Source organism: Rhipicephalus sanguineus, chromosome 10 (assembly GCF_013339695.2).
Source record: "Rhipicephalus sanguineus isolate Rsan-2018 chromosome 10, BIME_Rsan_1.4, whole genome shotgun sequence".
Taxonomy (NCBI): Eukaryota; Metazoa; Arthropoda; class Arachnida; order Ixodida; family Ixodidae; genus Rhipicephalus; species Rhipicephalus sanguineus.
The window spans coordinates 30,111,017-30,128,126 of NC_051185.1; the positions used below are offsets into that span (position 1 = coordinate 30,111,017).

General features: G+C 46.3%; 1 protein-coding gene across 2 annotated transcripts in view; it reads right to left on the reverse strand.

Moving 5' to 3' along the window:
- Positions 1-4,568: 4,568 nt before the first annotated feature.
- The window catches only part of LOC119407325 (mediator of DNA damage checkpoint protein 1), a 32,391-nt gene continuing 19,849 nt past the window's right edge, over positions 4,569-17,110 (reverse strand). For both annotated transcript variants that reach the window (XM_037674241.2, XM_037674240.2), the window contains 5 exons: positions 13,433-13,504; positions 12,539-12,638; positions 9,754-9,909; positions 8,375-8,400; positions 4,569-5,138 (listed from right to left, as the gene is read on the reverse strand). In XM_037674241.2, the coding sequence (XP_037530169.1) occupies positions 4,959-5,138; positions 8,375-8,400; positions 9,754-9,909; positions 12,539-12,638; positions 13,433-13,504 (534 nt within the window). In that variant the 3' untranslated portion in view covers positions 4,569-4,958. The remainder of the gene's footprint in view (positions 5,139-8,374; positions 8,401-9,753; positions 9,910-12,538; positions 12,639-13,432; positions 13,505-17,110) is intronic.

Here is a 17,110-nt window from a genome sequence, read left to right on the forward strand (position 1 = left end):
TTCATGTCGCGCGCTGACGAACGTACGCATCTTTCAGTCATTCAGTCAGTACCAACTAGTCCAGCTAAATACAGTAACGAGACATCTTCTTCCCCAGCCCCTCCTCCCCCCCCCCCCTCCGGTGGTACGAAAGCACAGAGAAAGCGCTTGAAGGGTATGCATTTATTGAGTTTTTCACAAACTGCCGCATCTAGCGGCCGCGCCGTGGACCAGAAGAGGTGTCACGTTTGACCCCCCGGAAATGGGCGTGTCAACTATGTCACCCATGCCCACGTACACTGTACCCGCGTCTCTCAGCCCGCTCCGCTCGCACTACGTTCCCTGGAACCACTACGAACCGGCCGCGAACAATGCTCCCGGGCTGGGGCGCGTCTCGGCACTTTTGTGGAAAGCGGGAGTTTGACGTAAAATCATTAAAGAAGCGTAGAAAGGGAAGTAGCGGGACAGGAAAGCGCGTACCCTGTTTACGACGCAGGTACGCATATGACGTCACGGCCGTCGACGCGCAGCTCCGCGCGCGCTGGCGTGCAGCCGCCGCGCGCTCGCAATCTTCTAAAATTATAGCCGACTGTTCGAAAATACGCGAAATAAACTCTATTTATCGGAACAGTAGCGTCTTCCGGGTGCAATTTCTATGGTTTCGTCACTTTTTTGCATATATTTGTTCAGTATCCCTTTAAAGGGGCCCTTAGAAAAAGTGAACGTCCGAGGAAAATGCGAGCCGTGTATTATTGCACTGCAAGCTGCAGGAAGCTTAATCTTTTGTCAGAAGCAGCGAAAAATCGCCGGCCCTTTTCTCCAAAAATGTCATCACCAGCTAATCAGCAAGCGGCCCCGAGTATTGCCGGCTACTCGATCGTAAGAACATTCTACTACTGCCAATTCTTTTCAGTTAGACAACTGAAGAAGAAACGTACATCTCCGATGTCAATACCAAAAAATCATTTAATATTTTAATTTGTTTAGCATTATATTTTGATCATCCTATTTACTTTTTTGTATTTTTTGCCTGGTAATGAATGAGCTACTCATCTAACTATTCCGGGACAATTCGCTATTTCGTTTCATAATAAACTTGCACGCTTTGCTTTTGACTTTTTTTCTAAATTACCCGCCACAGTGGTCTGTGGTTATAGTGCTCAACTACTGACCCGAAGGTCGCGGGATCGAATCCCGGCCGCGGTGGCCACATTTTCGGTGAAGGCGAAAATGGTTGAGGCACGTGTACTTAGATTTAGGTGCATGTTAAAGGGACCGACAACCAACTTTTGCGGTACCCGTTTTCTTGAGTGCAATGGGAAGCTTACCGGTCAGAGCTTCTAATCACGGAGTGGTAACGCGGAGAACGCCGTAAAACATTTGTAATCAGAGTTTTTCGATCTGGAGCGATTATGCAGTCTTAATATCACATGCTGCAAACAGTGAGAGGTGAGCGCGATAGCGATTATACGCCAGCAGTGGTGACAAGTTATGCCCTAAGTATGAAAAGGCGATGTTACGTTTGCAAAGCCTGCGGTGCCGCGACTACTGCTTTCTAGCCTATTAAATTATTTTACAATAGTTATAGCGTTTTTCTGGGGCTTCTTATAGAAGTACTTTGGCCGTACACAGGTCGCTTTATCACATTTTAGTCAAGCCAAGCCAAGCTAAGCCTTCGAAAACGAAACAAGTGGTAGGATACACCAGCAGTGCTGTTCATGAAGTGGTAGCAATCCTCCACAGAACAGGAAGTCGATGGCATTTTGCGAGCAGCAGCGCGAACTCGCGTGCTACTCTTCCAAAGTCCGATACGACGAGAGCAGACGAGAGTCGAGCTACGCGGGAAACACCGCCGGACGCCGCGCGCATGCGCCGTAGCCTCCGTTTCACTGGAAGCCACGAAAGGAGCGCCGCATCTCATGCTTTACTTCTTTTACCTTAGAAACAAACGGGAATTGACAATAACATACATATTCAAATTTTCAGCCCTCGTTCTGGTGCGTGTAAAAGCATTAGACTACGTACAACAAAATGCTCAAGACTGCATACGTCTGGTTCACGGCGCTCGCGCTAGGCTGCGCGACATACCGGTTTTTGTTACTTTTAAACGCGATTTAAAAATATAAATCCTACTCAGATCGCGAAAAGTATTCTGGAATCTGTCACTATAATTCACGGCCTTTTCATTTCCACCAGGATCTAATCACCCGTTCTGGCCAGTTGTCGGTCCCTTTAAAGAACCCCAGGCGGTCAAAATTTCCGGAACCCTCCACTACGGAGTCTCTCATAATCATATTGTGGTTTTGGGACATTAAACCCCAGCAAATAATTTTTGTTCGAAATTAAGCTTGTTCAAAATCACTTGCATATTTGTATTTATCTATAATCAAGTATGTGTTATACACTGCCTCTCTGTCTACCTTTGTTCGTCCCCTCTGCAATGTACATCTGTACCTTGAGGTTATAATAAATGAAATTAAATATTTTCTCTTCCAGTCTCAAATGACAATTGTCCCACGATTGGCTGACACCCAGTTTGGCACACTAAGAATCAGGCGAGTTAAAACAATTATTCACATATAAACCGTATCTATCACTAATGAGGAACTCTTCCCTTCATTCACTTTGAAAGTGCCCATCGGCATAAGCAATGAAATATACAAACCAAGGCCAATTTTGGCAATAAAATACATCAGCCAGGCTCGATGGTTGGTCCCATGGAGCCAAGTGGTCCGGCAGGATCAAGGCCTACCGTTCGCAGGTAGCATTGTCGGATCTGGTTTAGGCACGGCAGGTGCACATATGGTGCTTGAGGCTGTGTTCCGGTACTTGCCATGGATGGCTACATAGACAGCCAGGCGGAAAGAGGCCATCTCAAGTTGGATTCTAATTCTGACAAAGCCAGCAAAAAGACAGCACCAATATCAAAAGTGACGCACACTACTTAGCTGCCCAAACAAAATGGCAGCCGAGCAGGAGAGTTAAAAACTCTCCGAGGTCTCCAGCTTGCAGGAAGACACGACCATGGTTTCTTATGCACTTCATGCAAGCTACGTTGAATTTTTTCTACACATTTGAACATGACGAAAGTTAGAAACCCTGTGATTTTGTAAGCTTTTAGCTATATCTCGTTGGCGCGAGGTGGCGTCACGTCGTGCAGACGTCTTCCAGACGCTTTCCACTGCTTGTACAACTTGGGCTCGATGGTGTCTAGAATTGGAGCATAGCCTAATTGTAGCTGAGGACATGAGGACAGCAGAGCCAAGCAGTGCAAGCAGGTACTCTGAATGCTCCATGGAGGTTTTAAGGCCAGGTATACCTAACTAATGAGCAAGTGATGCCCCACTCGGTCTCCACGATGCCCAGTGAAGCAAGAGCGTGTGGCAGGTTTGAAATGCACAGTGGAATTAATTCTCACATGGTGTGGTGGTGGGGAATCGCCCCACCACACCATGCGAGAATACCTAGACATAGGTGCTTGTACAGTCAAAGCAGCAAAAAGCCAAGATGGCGGCCAATGAAAAGCTTCGAGGCAGCGCTGTTCATCTTGAAATTTTAAATGACTGTGTACACTATCGCCTACTCATCGTCACCGAACTATGCAAACGACTCGTCCAACTCTGCGAACGACAGACCCAGCCAAGGGCGTCTGTCCATCTCTCCAGTAAAAATGGGCCTGCCATCCACGAGCTCGAGCTTAATCTTCTGCTTACTGTAGTTGAGGTGTTTAGGGTGTCGTACTTAAAGCCCCACTCCTGGATTCGTTTACAGTCCATCTTGAAATGCTGAGAGGTGCAGCTCACATTCTTTCCTAACGCGCAGTGGCACTTGACTTTGATATTCCTGGCGACGATGTAGAGCGTATCGTGCAGCTAGCCCCTAGCATCTCGTAATGGCCGCAGTGGGGTGACTATTTCCGCCGATGCTAGTGCTTTGGAAGGGTGGGCATTTAACATACAATTTTCAGAAATGTAAATACTGGGCACTTCTGCGCTACTTCACGTTAAGTGCTTTATTAGTCGGTCACTTGTTTCATACTGAGAACAGCCTTCTGCGACAGTACTCGAAGGCCAAACTGGAGAACATGTGGGCAAGTATGCATTTTAGCCTTGTTGAGAGCATAGTAAACGCACGGTGCCCTTATGGACGTGGTGTCACGAGGTAGCAAAAGTACAGTGTAGCCTGAACGTATCTAGTATAGGGAGAGACATAAGGTAGCCAAAGTGCAGCATAGCCCCAAGTAGCATGAACCTTTCTAAAAAAAGTGACATGAGGTAGTCACGAGGTTTACAAGGAACAGTGTAACCTCAAGTAGCTGTACTACACTCAAACCTCGTAACAAATTCACATATGCCACAAAAATAACTTCGTTATATCCGAAAATTCGTTATAAACCTTTATTCAAACACTATATGACAAGACTATTCTTAATTTACTCTGTTATAACCGATAATTCATTATATCTGTGTTCGTTATATCAAAGTATTAGTGTATAGGCAGCTGATACGAGATAGCTTTCTCTCTAGTGTCCCTTTGAATTGCCAGTCTTTTACCCTCTACTTTAATGCAGCAGAGTTGCGTGACAAATGTTTATTTTTTGCAAAAGTATTTATTGGTACAATATTACCATGCATGACAGTGCCTGCAGTGTCAAGGGATAAAAACATCGGCTAAAGAAGAAGCAATGGTACAGTAAACAAAAATATTTGATCAGTTATGCAATGCGATGTTGTAGCATGTAATGTGGCTAGCATGATAGAGTTGTCGCATTTAAAAAAAAAAAGAGGCTTATATTACAGTTGAAGGTACTTTTTTTTATACAATATATACAATAAATGCAGACGAACTGTCCGTTAAAACGTACAGCAATGCTGGGTGTCGATAAAAAAAAAAGAAAAACAAGAAAAAAAGCTAAAAAGCTGCTGAATGGAGACTTTCAAACAGCCGACTGAACTTCCTGCTCCGGAGGCTTCCGATTTTCACTCAAGTCGATGCGCATCCACGTTGAGATTGTGCTGAAGCAATCCGGACAGAATGAACTCGGCGGCGACCACCGGAATGCCATGGTTCCGCACGCGTGCACAAGCTTTCAAGTCCTGCTTGCACGAAATGACGACTGTAGTGCCGGTCGACGTGCGTGCCGGCAAGTTGTCCAAGTACTGGATAAAAAAAGGGGTGGACAATTAAAACGTTTTTGTGAACCATTATTACATGAAGAAATATACAGTAGAAGCGTTAGACACTTAGCCCAATTGCCAATTGGTATGGTTCCATTTTGATGATTCGGTGGCGCAACACTAACAAGCACATACTCGCAAGTGAAATTTTTTAAAAAGGAAAAACGCATAAGTAGGAAAGTACAGCCCCACCTGCACATCACCTGAATCGGTAAGACGCAATCTAACAGATGATTACTACAACTAACCACGAGTTGAGAACTCGTTATGGTTAGCAGCTGTTAAAGGGATACTGAACAAAATTTTCGCCGCCGAGATAAATGGCTCAATTGAAAGATTGGGTGCTGAAATTTGTTGAAACAACCTTCATTTCAGCCAGAGACGAGCAGAAAATAATGAATTTATTGCATTTTTCGCTAATTGGCGCGTCTAGCGGCCGCGCCACGAACTAGAGAGGAAGTGACGCGAAGCTCGGCGGATACTGACTCGCCAACCGTGCTCGCTGCAAAATCGCTTACCAATCGGCATTGCAAGCCGCCACCCGCTGCATGCCCGCTGCCGCGCGTCTCTCTCAAAACGTGTTTTCACGGTCGGGAAGGTGTTCTCCGTGCGTGTGCTCAACCGGCAGCCAACGACGCCATTGCCGCGCTATCGGCCGTATATTTTTTTTCGCAAGCGGAGCTTGAGCCCGCGTCTACGAATTTGCCGTTTGTGTTGTATGCTGCTAAGTAATGGTAACGGTGAAGCACCTGACACAACGAAGAATGCCTCAACGCTGTTCCGCGCTAGGGTGTACGAGAAGCAGCCCCGGGAGCGACAAGCCCTGTCATACCTTTCCGACAGAGCCGAAGCTTTGAAGGGTATGGATTCGCGCTGCGCGCCCATCGCAGCCAACATGGGTGCCTTCAAAGCGTGACTTTTTGTGCTCCGAACACTTCAAGGATAGTGACTGTATAAATTGCTGGTCCCGGCTGCCGACCCACGTTGGGCTATGGAGGCTCATCTGGCTCGTCGTCCTCACTGTCGCTTGACGAAGCAGAAGGGTCACACACATATGGTTGTATTTGGCGCATCCGTTTTGGAGGCCTGTCGAACTCGGGGTCGCAATCACCGCTCGTGGAACTACTGTCACTCGCACCTTGCATCTTTGCGCGCTCATGACACGCTCGGTAGTTGTAGTGGATTTTGAGGAAGAAGCGTTATTTTGTCTCCCATGTGGGGAAAGGACAAGGCTCAGCGCCACACCAGCCTCTCCGACTCCCGAGCCACCCTCGGTTCTTGAGAGCTGGAGAAAGGGAAGTGGCAGGGCAGGAGAGAGCGTGCCAGTTGCCTCCCTCTTGCTCGGGCATTCGACGTCACGGCCGTCGACAAGCGCACTGGCGTGGAGCCGCCGCGCTCTCACAATCCACTAAAAATACGGCCAACTGCTCGAAATTACGTGAAATAAACGCTGTTTATAGGAACAGTCGTGTCCTCCGAGTCGAATGTAAGTGTTTTCGTAGATTTTTCAAATTTTTGTTCAGTATCCCTTTAAGCTGTAGTGGCTTAAAGGAAAGCTGAAGTGGTTTTAGAATTCGGTAAAACTTTGTTGTTAACAAGGACCAACATTTTTGTTGACGACGGCATAATTTTTTCCACGGTTGTGGCAGCAGGAGCTTTAAAATACGCAAAAACAAGTTAGTCTTTCTCCGCCCACGCGAACGCGCTGAAAGCGTGGGCGTGGAAACGAACTAACCGGAACTACGTCATCGTCGGTAGCTTTGGCGGAGTTGCGCTGCACTGTCGTATCTTCAACCGTGGCCTTTGTGACTAGTTCCGGCAGCGCGCGTTAGTGGAGCTGACTGCAAGGCTATGCTTTAACAATGCTGATGTTGCCGATGACGCGGCATGCCGAAGGTGAAGTCGCTGCATTCACTCAGCATATCAAGAAGCCCTGTGGCAGCAGCCGCTGCTTTTCGCCAAGAAATACTATTTGTGTTCACTTCTGTGAATTCTTACATTGGTTTTCGAATTCAGCAGGGATCAAACTATGATTAAACACTCTAAAGTCATTTTTTTTAAAAAGTGCTTCAGCTTCCCTTTAACGGCTGCTAAGCGCAAGGGTTGGCTTCGATTTCAGGCCACATTGGCCGTATTCTGACGGGAGCGAAATGCAAGAATGCTTAAGTACTTAGAATGACGTGCAGAAAATTGTTGTGGAGTCAGTCCCTCTGACCACTAGCGAAGCGCGAAAAGCATTTGAAAGGCATTGGAAAAGGAATCTTTTCGCAGAATGCACCCCATCGTGGACAACTAAGCTTTGGCTTCGGATTGTCTGCGGCTAAGAAGCAATTGAAGTCATTTGCGAAAGCAGGGCAGTCTGATCGGCGTCGCTATCAAGCAATGGCGGCCCCCATGCTCAGTCAACAGCGGCGGTTTCTGGTGGTGCCAACACGCGATTTAGACTTTGAAGTCTTATTTTTATGTTCTAAAATGCACCAAAATGTTCCAGATTGTGTTTATTGCACTGTAAATTAAACTTTTGAGCCTTGAATTGCATCGTCAAATTTCGTTGAAGCGGAACGGCAGCAGAAAAAGTGTTTGTTGTGGCGAGCATATTTATGCATTGATTCCTATGTACTGTTGACGGGGAACTGAGAATTTTTCGTTATACCGGAAATTTTGTTGAAGCGGCGTTCGTTGTAGCAGGGTCCGACTGTATAACACAAATGTCAACATACTACGAGATTATTTTTGTGGCCATAGAATAATGGGAACGTGGAAATATGTAAATTTTACGCGTTTACAGGCAGTTCTTCGTAGGTCGTGCCTGAAGGGGTTAAGTGCTGTCACCGCTTGGGTCTCTCAATGCTAACAGACTCTCAAATATGCAAATGCGATGTGCAATGGTTTCGGTAAATCCAAAATTAAACGCAAATTCTGTTGTCTAAATCAATGAACTAGGTGTTAATGGGGAAAAAACAGGAGCGGATCACACTCGTTCGGACCTCTCGTGGGTCCCCAAAATGCCCTTCGCAGAAACCCTGGGTTCTGCGGAACCTCGCTTGAGGACCCCTGCCCCCCTGGAGCATCAAAGCGCAAACGCTGCTACCCCGGTCCTCACACTCGGCAGCCATGGGTGGCATGAGCAAACGCAAAGGTGTTCTCTATGTAACAAACTCTATAGTAGTAAGTAGGCTGGAAGGAAGCGGGAAAGAGAAAAGGAGAAAGCGGCTTACCTTGCCTCCGGCGCAAGCCACGATTTCTGGAACAAAAACAAAAGTGATATGTTAAAATCGGGTCAACCACGTCATCGTAAGAGCAACTTCCATATCGAGAAATGAGATTGAGAGTAGAAAACCAGGTTGCTTTACTTCTCGCAGCTGTCATACTTGCAGTGTTCAATGTTGTCAAAAGCATTCACGCAGCACGACATTCGGCTGTAGCCGCATTAACCTTGAACGAGTGCCACAGGTTGTAAAACACGCAGCCCGAAACCTTTCCCTAGTGGCCAGGCCTGCACACGGTCTTTGGCCCATATTTTATTTTCATTATAATGTTTATAATGCGACCAACATTTTTTCAATGGGGCACACCATGTGGTCACCATGTACTGAAACATAACTGTGGAACAAAAACCATCTTTTAGAATCGGCGTCTCAGCTTCAGTCATTCTATCACTATCGATATGCTTCGCAAATCCCGATGTTGAATCCCTTTCAGAAACGACCCATATATGATATATGACAAAGGTCTTCTTTCAAATGGCAATGTTAGCTGACAATGTCCTGCAGGAGCGGTATTGCGCTTTACGAATGTTTTCTCTAAAACGTTAGAAAGGGCAATGCATTTGCAATTATGCTGCAGTAAAAAGTTTACGCCCGCAGTACGTAGTGTACGCGTGGTTACTGCAGCAATAGTTACGCTTATGCCTGGTGTACAGTGTACATCTGCGCTGCCAGATGCAACCTGAACGCTCATACTAACAAATGCTCACTCATGGAAATGAATGCGTACATTTACACTGATGTTTCCCAAAGGCTCACACTAATGAATGCTCACGCTCGTAGAAACGTATGTTTACGCTTACCAAGTTGCCAGAGGCACGCACCTTTGGCAATTGAATAAATGCGAGTGAACAGGAAACATGAGCGTTTGTGGATTACCAAGTTCGAGCAGTTTCTAGCAAACTTCTGGACGTTTGTAACAAATTAAAACTCTCCAATAAAAGACGAAATCCAGACCATGGACGTCAAGGGGATGCTACAAAGAAACCGATTTGCATTTAATTCTTAAAATGCCATTATTACAATGTGAAAGCTAAAATGGAAGTGTTGTGCTGGTGTATCATGCAGATGTGATGTAGGTTAATGCATGACATTCTGTGAAGGGAACAACTAATGTGCTTTATTCATTTGGTGGTTTCGTCAAAGTGTACAACAACGTAAACATAATGCCTGTGCCTTTGCTGCTGTACGTGCCAATACTGGGGGAGAGGGGCTCCCTCAAGCCATCCTTGAATGGTTTTTCCCTTCACCCATTGTCGCATATGTTTTGATCAATCAATCAATCAATCAATCAATCAATCAATCAATCAATCAATCAATCAATCAATCACCTTTCATGTCGCTGGGGGACGGTAGGACATGCGCGGTGGCATGGACGCTCCACCCCCGCAGCACGCCGCCCGTCGATGCCTTGGTCAACGTATCCCTGAGGTTGAAGTTCAGGGCCTTCTCTGCCTTCTTGTCGAGCAGCATGTGAGGCACGTGGTCTGCCAACGAAAAGGAGTCATTGACGCGTGCGCAATGCTTACGCCATCCCTGTCACTGTGCTTTTGCTGGCTAAAGAAAAAGTTTGCAGCAAATTTGAAACTACCACGTTTTGTGAAGTATTTTACGATGAAGTTTCGTTACTCTGTTACAAAGGAAATAACCAAACTATAGCCAACAGTTATCCGGTGCTAGAATTGTGAGTGAAAATAAAGTAGGCTTCATGCAGCAGACTTTAGACAAACTCTCACCCCATCAATCTAGATGCTAGTGTATACGTCGTCTTGATCACACTTTTGTATGATAGTTTTAATATCCTAAGTATTGAGATGTTTTCCAAATTTCAGCTCGAAAAATGTTTTTTTCAACACCAACCGAAAAGTGTCAAGAAAATTTTGTTTTACCAGCTCAAAAATGTTTAGCAAGCAAACCGTTATGAAGTGCTAGCACTCGGCATGAGTAGGCATGGGCGAATAGTAAATTTTAGGTCCGAAGCGAATAGTGATTCAGTCAAATAATTTCTAATCGAATTCAAATACAGTCGCCGACCGTTTATTCGGACGCTGAAAATTCGGACATGCTCGTTTATTCGGACACCTTCGCGGCACCGCCACTCGTCCCATTGAAGTAATGTAAACTCACGACCGAAAATTCGGACGCCCCACAGCCCGCCGTTCGATTTTTCGGACTCCGGCTGGCTGGTCGAGTGTGACGTTGAACGCCTTGACAAGCTGTCAGCAATGTTTACAATATTTTTGCTACGTTGCCAGCACTAAAATGTTGCACTGGCTATAACTGGAGATCGTGCCAGTCTCAAAAATCCACGCGGAAATTACCGATCTCGAAGGCTATGTTTGTTTGGCTACATGTAACGGCTGCCTTTTGGCTTTAGCCAGTCAAGTATCCATTGACCGGCTACCACGGCCAAACAGCAGGCCAAGCCAAGCCAAGATTGGAATCAGCTCGGTGCGGCGTTTGAGGCGAATGACAGCGCGTACGAGTACGACGCGGATCCTAATTCGGACAAAGAGAGTACGACAACAGAAGCGCTGCAACTTCAACTAGCCCAACGTCGTTCTGTGACTAGGCCTGATCTGCGTCCCGAGCTTTGTCTCACTCCCTTGCTGCTTGGCGTGAGAGGTGTTGCTCCGATGCCGCCCGTTCCATGTGCGCCGTCGGAACTAAAGAAACGCGGCAACTACGAGGCCCTGACGATGGCGAAAAAAGCGGTGGCTATTCACCAGGTGAAAGTTGCTTGGGAGTTTTCGCCGAGTTGGGCGATGAGATCATCCGTCAGGTACTCGAACCAGCGCATGTGGACTGTGACTGCCGTGATGACGCACCTCCCACACCACAGCCATCAAATGCGGATTTAGCGTAGGCTGTTGCAGTGCTATTGCCGACCCGCAGGGTTGGTCAAACATTGGCTGAAATACAGGCCGACTTGGTCGCGCGTAAGCGTACATGTCTACAGACGCGCACTGACAAGTTTTTTCCGGGCGCCGGGCCAATAAAAGTGCTTTTTTCTGGTGAATCCTTTTTTTCGGACTCCCGATTATTTGGACTTTTCGGCGGTTCCCGCCGAGTCCGAATAAACGGTCGGCGACTGTAGTACATATCACATATAAAGAAAAATGAGCATATATGTCATGACCCAACTAACCTGCAAAATATTTTTTTAAATCGAAACAACGCATGTGCAAATGTCATTCTTTTTGATTCAAAGGGAAGTGGAAGCAACTTTGAATAATAGCAGGATTTGACTTTTGATAGAATGCAAGTGATAAGCTGTAAAATATGTTACATCTTAATATTTACTATACTTAGAGCATAATAGCCGGTATAACAAGCTTTTAAACTCGATGTGATCGATTTTCGCCTCCATCAAAAATGCGGCTGCCGCGGCAGAGATTTGATCCCGCCACCTGCGGGTCGACAATCGAGCGCCATAACCACTAGACCGGCATGGCAGGTGAGCCAAGATTTGTAGCACATGACTTAGCTTCTGCAACTTTGACACGTCTTGATACTATACTCCATTTCATACATCAGGTGCAACGCTGTTTAAGCTGTGCAAGAAGTTCAGTCAGCAAAATGTATCAGTACGCGCATCTCGCGCTTGGATTTCGTCATAGTAAATGCTCGTGCGAGCCAAGCACGAGCCTGCGTGTGAGGCGTCGCAACGAGCTGCAAGTGAAACGCCAAAATATGAATGTGGCTTTCGCGACTGGCTGCAGCAGCGTGCTGCCGGATCGAAGGCCAATGATACGAAAAAAAAAAAAAAAAAACACATTAAGTGATGCAGGACAACCTATTGACAGCCGTACAAATAACGGGGTTTGTTTATTTCAAAGGCACAAAGCATATTCAGTTATTACTCAGCCTGAGAATGAAAAAAAATCGCCTCACAGGTGGCGAAATCATTGTACTAGTATTTTTTGGTGCGAAATGCATCTACTACAAGAAGTCTCACTAGCTTCCATAGCTTTGCACCCAATGTATGAAACGGACTATACTTTTAAAAGTCAACCATAATGAAAAGTTTATTTCAACCTTAAGGCACAAGAGTAGCACAAAGTATGACTTCATTTGTGGAGAAAGTCTAGTGAAAGAGGGAACGCTGCTACTGACCGACAAAGGCACCAGCCTCCTGGCACTTCTTGATCCACGCGACGTCGACGATTGGCGTGCCCTTGCCGATGCAGCAAAGCGCCTTGACTGTTCTTCGAAACTGCGAATCGCAGCAAGAGGGAATGAAAACAAGGCCCAGTTTACGACAAAGCACAGGCTTCCATGAAGAATAAGCGAATTAGTTATGCATAGACACATTATTCCTGTAAATCACTGGTGAATGAGTGTCCACAGAATGATCTAAACTCAGCCAGAGAAAAAAAAAAAGCTGTTATGCAGATTCATCATGTTTCTTTGGTTGATTTGTACATCCCGTGCCAAAGAGGGGAATGAGCAATTGCGAAATGGGAGAGAAAAAAATTCAGCCAGTCCCATGATGTGAAAACCGTCTGACAGCAAAGCTGTAAGTGTGCGAGTGTACGCAATTGGCTAGCGAGATCACATGGTGTCTTAAATCCGCCTCTAGATTACGCACACTTGCACTTGATTGGGCAAAGTGAGATCACGCAACCTGTGTGGGCTCAGGAAATGGCTTTTCAGTGAATGCCTCGCGTCACGTGACTTGTCCTTCGGCGCAGCCGGAATCCTGCCAGCTGTACACTCCCTGTTATCTGATCACCCTCATGTGTGCCCAGGTAACTTGCCTTGGTAAATTACAATTAATGTGTATCTAATTAATGTAATTAATGAAAGTGCAAATTGCTTTACCAGTATTTTGCACCAAAAGCCATCATCATCGTTTCGCGAATCATAGTCATGTTTTATTTATTTATTCGCTCCCCATCTGGTTACGCGACTTGCTTGATTACTACTATTACTACTACGGCGACGGCACAGGCTAGAATGAAGACAGCTTCGCTGCAAAACAATTTTTCGTGCCAAATGGTTCCTCACCTTATCAGTGACCAAATGCGTGCACGCAGAAGCATTTGTGGCGATGATCCCACCGAGGTCCCGCACCACCTGCTATAGAATTGGGAAGCAAAGATAACCGTCACTGTGCTGGCACGAGCGACAGCTGTTACACAAGGACAGTCAAAACTAGAAGCCAATGCCCAGCAACTGCCACTGCACCGCTAGGCAGCCAACGCCTGTTCTGCAGGCAGCGGTGTTGCGACCGTTAGCAGTGATGGAACTAAGGAATGAGCCTGACTGAAGTGGCACTATACTGTTGAGGTGCACCGAGGAATCTTAGAAAATGGGTAAAACGTCAATTGACAGGTGTGTTCAAGCTTTGTAAATTTTTTAAAAAACAACCGGCAGCTTCAAACTACTGCTGCAGTTTAATATGCACTTCAAGTATATATTGATAAATGAACACAGATATAACAGATCATTGGATACAAGACAAATCTAAAATGTTCCCCAAAGAACATTGATTAAAAAAAAGCGTTCTTTCTTGGATGTCCTGGATGTAAATTTGCTTTTAGATGGTGTGGCTCAAAATGCCTTTCTTTTAAACAAAACTAGTTCATCATCATCATCAGCCTGTCTACGCCCACTGCAGGGCAAAGGCCTCTCCCATGTTCCGCCAATCAACCCGGTCCTGTGCTTTCTGTTGCCACGTTATACCTGCAAACTTCTTAATCTCATCTACCCACCTAATTTTCTGTCTTCCCCTCACGCGTTTGCCCTCTCTTGGAATCCAGTCAGTTACCCTTAATGACCACCGGTTATCCTGCCGACGTGCTACGTGGCCTGCCCATATCCATTTCTTCTTCTTAATTTCAACTATGATATCCTTAACCCCCGTTTGTTCCCTGACCCACTCTGCTCTCTTCCTGTCTCTTAAGGTTACACCTATCATTTTCCTTTCCATCGCTCGCTGCGTCGTCCTCAATTTAAGTTGAACCCTCTTTGTAAGTCTCCAGGTTTCTGCTCCGTAGGTAAGTACCGGTAAGATGCAGCTGTTATATACCTTCCTCTTGAGAGATAGTGGTAGACTACTATTCATGATTTGATAATGCTTGCCGAATGAGCCCCATCCCATCCTTATTCTTCTAGTTATTTCACTCTCATGGTTCGGCTCCGCGGTTACTACCTGTCCTAAGTAGACGTACTCCTTTACAACTTCCAGCGTCTCGCCACCTATCGCGAAGCGCTGTTCTCTGCCAAGATTGTTCCACATTACTTTAGTTTTATGCATATTAATTTTCAGACCTACTCTTCTACTTTCCGTATCCAGTTCAGTAATCATGAGCTGTAATTCGTCTCCCGCGTTACTCATCAATGCAATGTCATCAGCGAAGCGCAGGTTACTGAGATACTCTCCATTAACTCTTATCCCTAATTCTTCCCAATCTAGGGCCCTGAAAACCTCCTGTAAACACGCGGTGAATAGCATTGGAGAGATTGTGTCTCCCTGTCGTACGCCCTTCTTTATTGGGATTCTGTCGCTTTCTTTATGAAGGACTATAGTGGCTGTGGATGCGCTGTAGATTAAAACTAGTTAAAGGGACACAAAAGGCAACTAACAATTTATGTCAGAGTGAAAGCTCAATGTGTGACAACGTCTAAAACGGCAATATTATCAACAGCAGTGCCCTACTTACTGAGAAATTAAGCTAAATGTATCACACGATGAGTGCCACAAGTGGCACATTTGGAAATGATCCAGATGGTGTGAGAGAGTTCGACTACAATTATTCACTCATAATCAAACCAGCTGCAATAAAAAAAAAAGAAAGAACCTTCCATGCATAAAGAGACATAATAAAATGCTGCTTGTTCGTTTCTGCTTGATTCATGGAAAAAAGAACCTCTTTGGCGTTGCCACGAGGAACAGCGCGCGTGGTTCAAAGGTTCCGTTATTGCCGAACTGCGCTTCGCCCGGCACCCGGCTTCGCTGACACGGTCGCATCTGTCGTAGCTTCGGTATCGCGTACTGCCGCATGTGTTTTGCATGGTCGTAAAAGTCACTCTGACAGAAAGTTCGACATAATGCCGCATGCATGTGATGTTGCCGGATGCCCAAATAGTGCACGCCGCCAGTACATGCCACCACACAGTAAAGGCGGGCAACGTTGGGCACGGCAACAGTGACGTCAGAAAGACCGCTTTCAGGCGGGTGATTTGAAGTGCACTAACGCGATGCGGACCACTAAAACGTTATTTTATTTCAAAACAAGCACTTTCTTGGCATAAAAGTGGCACTACGAGGTTTCTGGACCACTAATTCAGCAATCAACGTCGACTTAATACAGTAAAACCCCGCTGTTACGTTCCTCACTGCTGCGTTTTCCCGGCTGTTACGTCGTTTTCCGCCGGTCCCGGCATAGCTCCCATAGGATACAATGTATTGGGAACCCCGCTGTTACGTCGTAACTGTCGGACCGTTCCCGTATGATACGTCGCGAAGTGCGCTCGGAGCCGACCGAGTGGTTACCAAAGAGAGCCGCCATGGTGCATTTTCACGCGGCTTGGCCTCGTTTGACCGTAATATTAGCCGCATGAGAGGCGCAAGCAACAGAATCTTTCAATTGATGCAAACAAACGCATGGCCTTAGAGATTCAAATTGCAAAGATGGCGTCTATGACGTAAGTGCACGCGAAAGCAAGGCCTTCGAGATTGGCATTTACTATTGACAAAAGCATAGCCTTTGAGATTTGTATTGCACAAACATGGCGTGTATGACGTAATTGCTTGCGAAAGCAAGGCCTTCGAGATTGGCATTCACTTCTGCCATCGCGTTGGCGTAGACTCATCATCATCGTTATTTGTCGGAGAGCGGGAGGAGTTCGAGCTGGTTGGAGCTCGCACGGTCGTGCGTGCGGTTCGCGGGCGCCGGTCGTGATTGCGTGTGCTTAGTTCTTTCATGCCTACAGCTGTTGATGTTAAAAAACTCACATACGTTGATTACATTTCTGTGGATGAGGCCGTCCTAAGCTCCGCGTTTCTATCCATCGACTAGATCGCGGCTGAGCGCGCCAATTTTCGTGCTGCTCGTAAGAATTGAAATAAAATTCTGTACCACTAAATATTTTGCCGCTTTTCCTGTTTTTCGGCTCTTACGTTTCCCGTCTCTTACGTTTATTTCCTACGGTCCCTTCAAAAACGTATCAGCGGGGTTCTACTGTATTTGCCTTTAGTGTCCCTTTAAATGAACTTCAGCAGACAGCACGCATGCTCATGCTGAGAAAGCTTAAAGGGGTACTGACACAAAATTTCGCGGCCGAGATAGCCTGCGGGATCGCTTTCCGTGTACGTGCGTGTACCATCTGCAAAATATCGACAGCGAATAAAGCTTGGAAGGTATTGTATATGAATTTTGAAGTTCGCGAGCGCGATCCAGCATTACAGGCCGCACCTGGTGCATTGACACCCTCGGAGGTGACCTGAGGTGACCCCCCTACTTCCCCTACGTAACTGTTGCAGCCGGTACAAGTTATGATGACGTCGTAGCCGCCATTTCTGTTTTGACGCGCTTCCCGACGAATCGCTACTCGCCAGCGGGTCAAACCTGAAGTGATTCACCATGTCGAAAATTCCATCCCCGCCGCAAGAAAATCATCACCACCAGACGACGGTGAGCCCAGCGATGACAGACCGCGCGGAAATGCGTCACTGTTCTG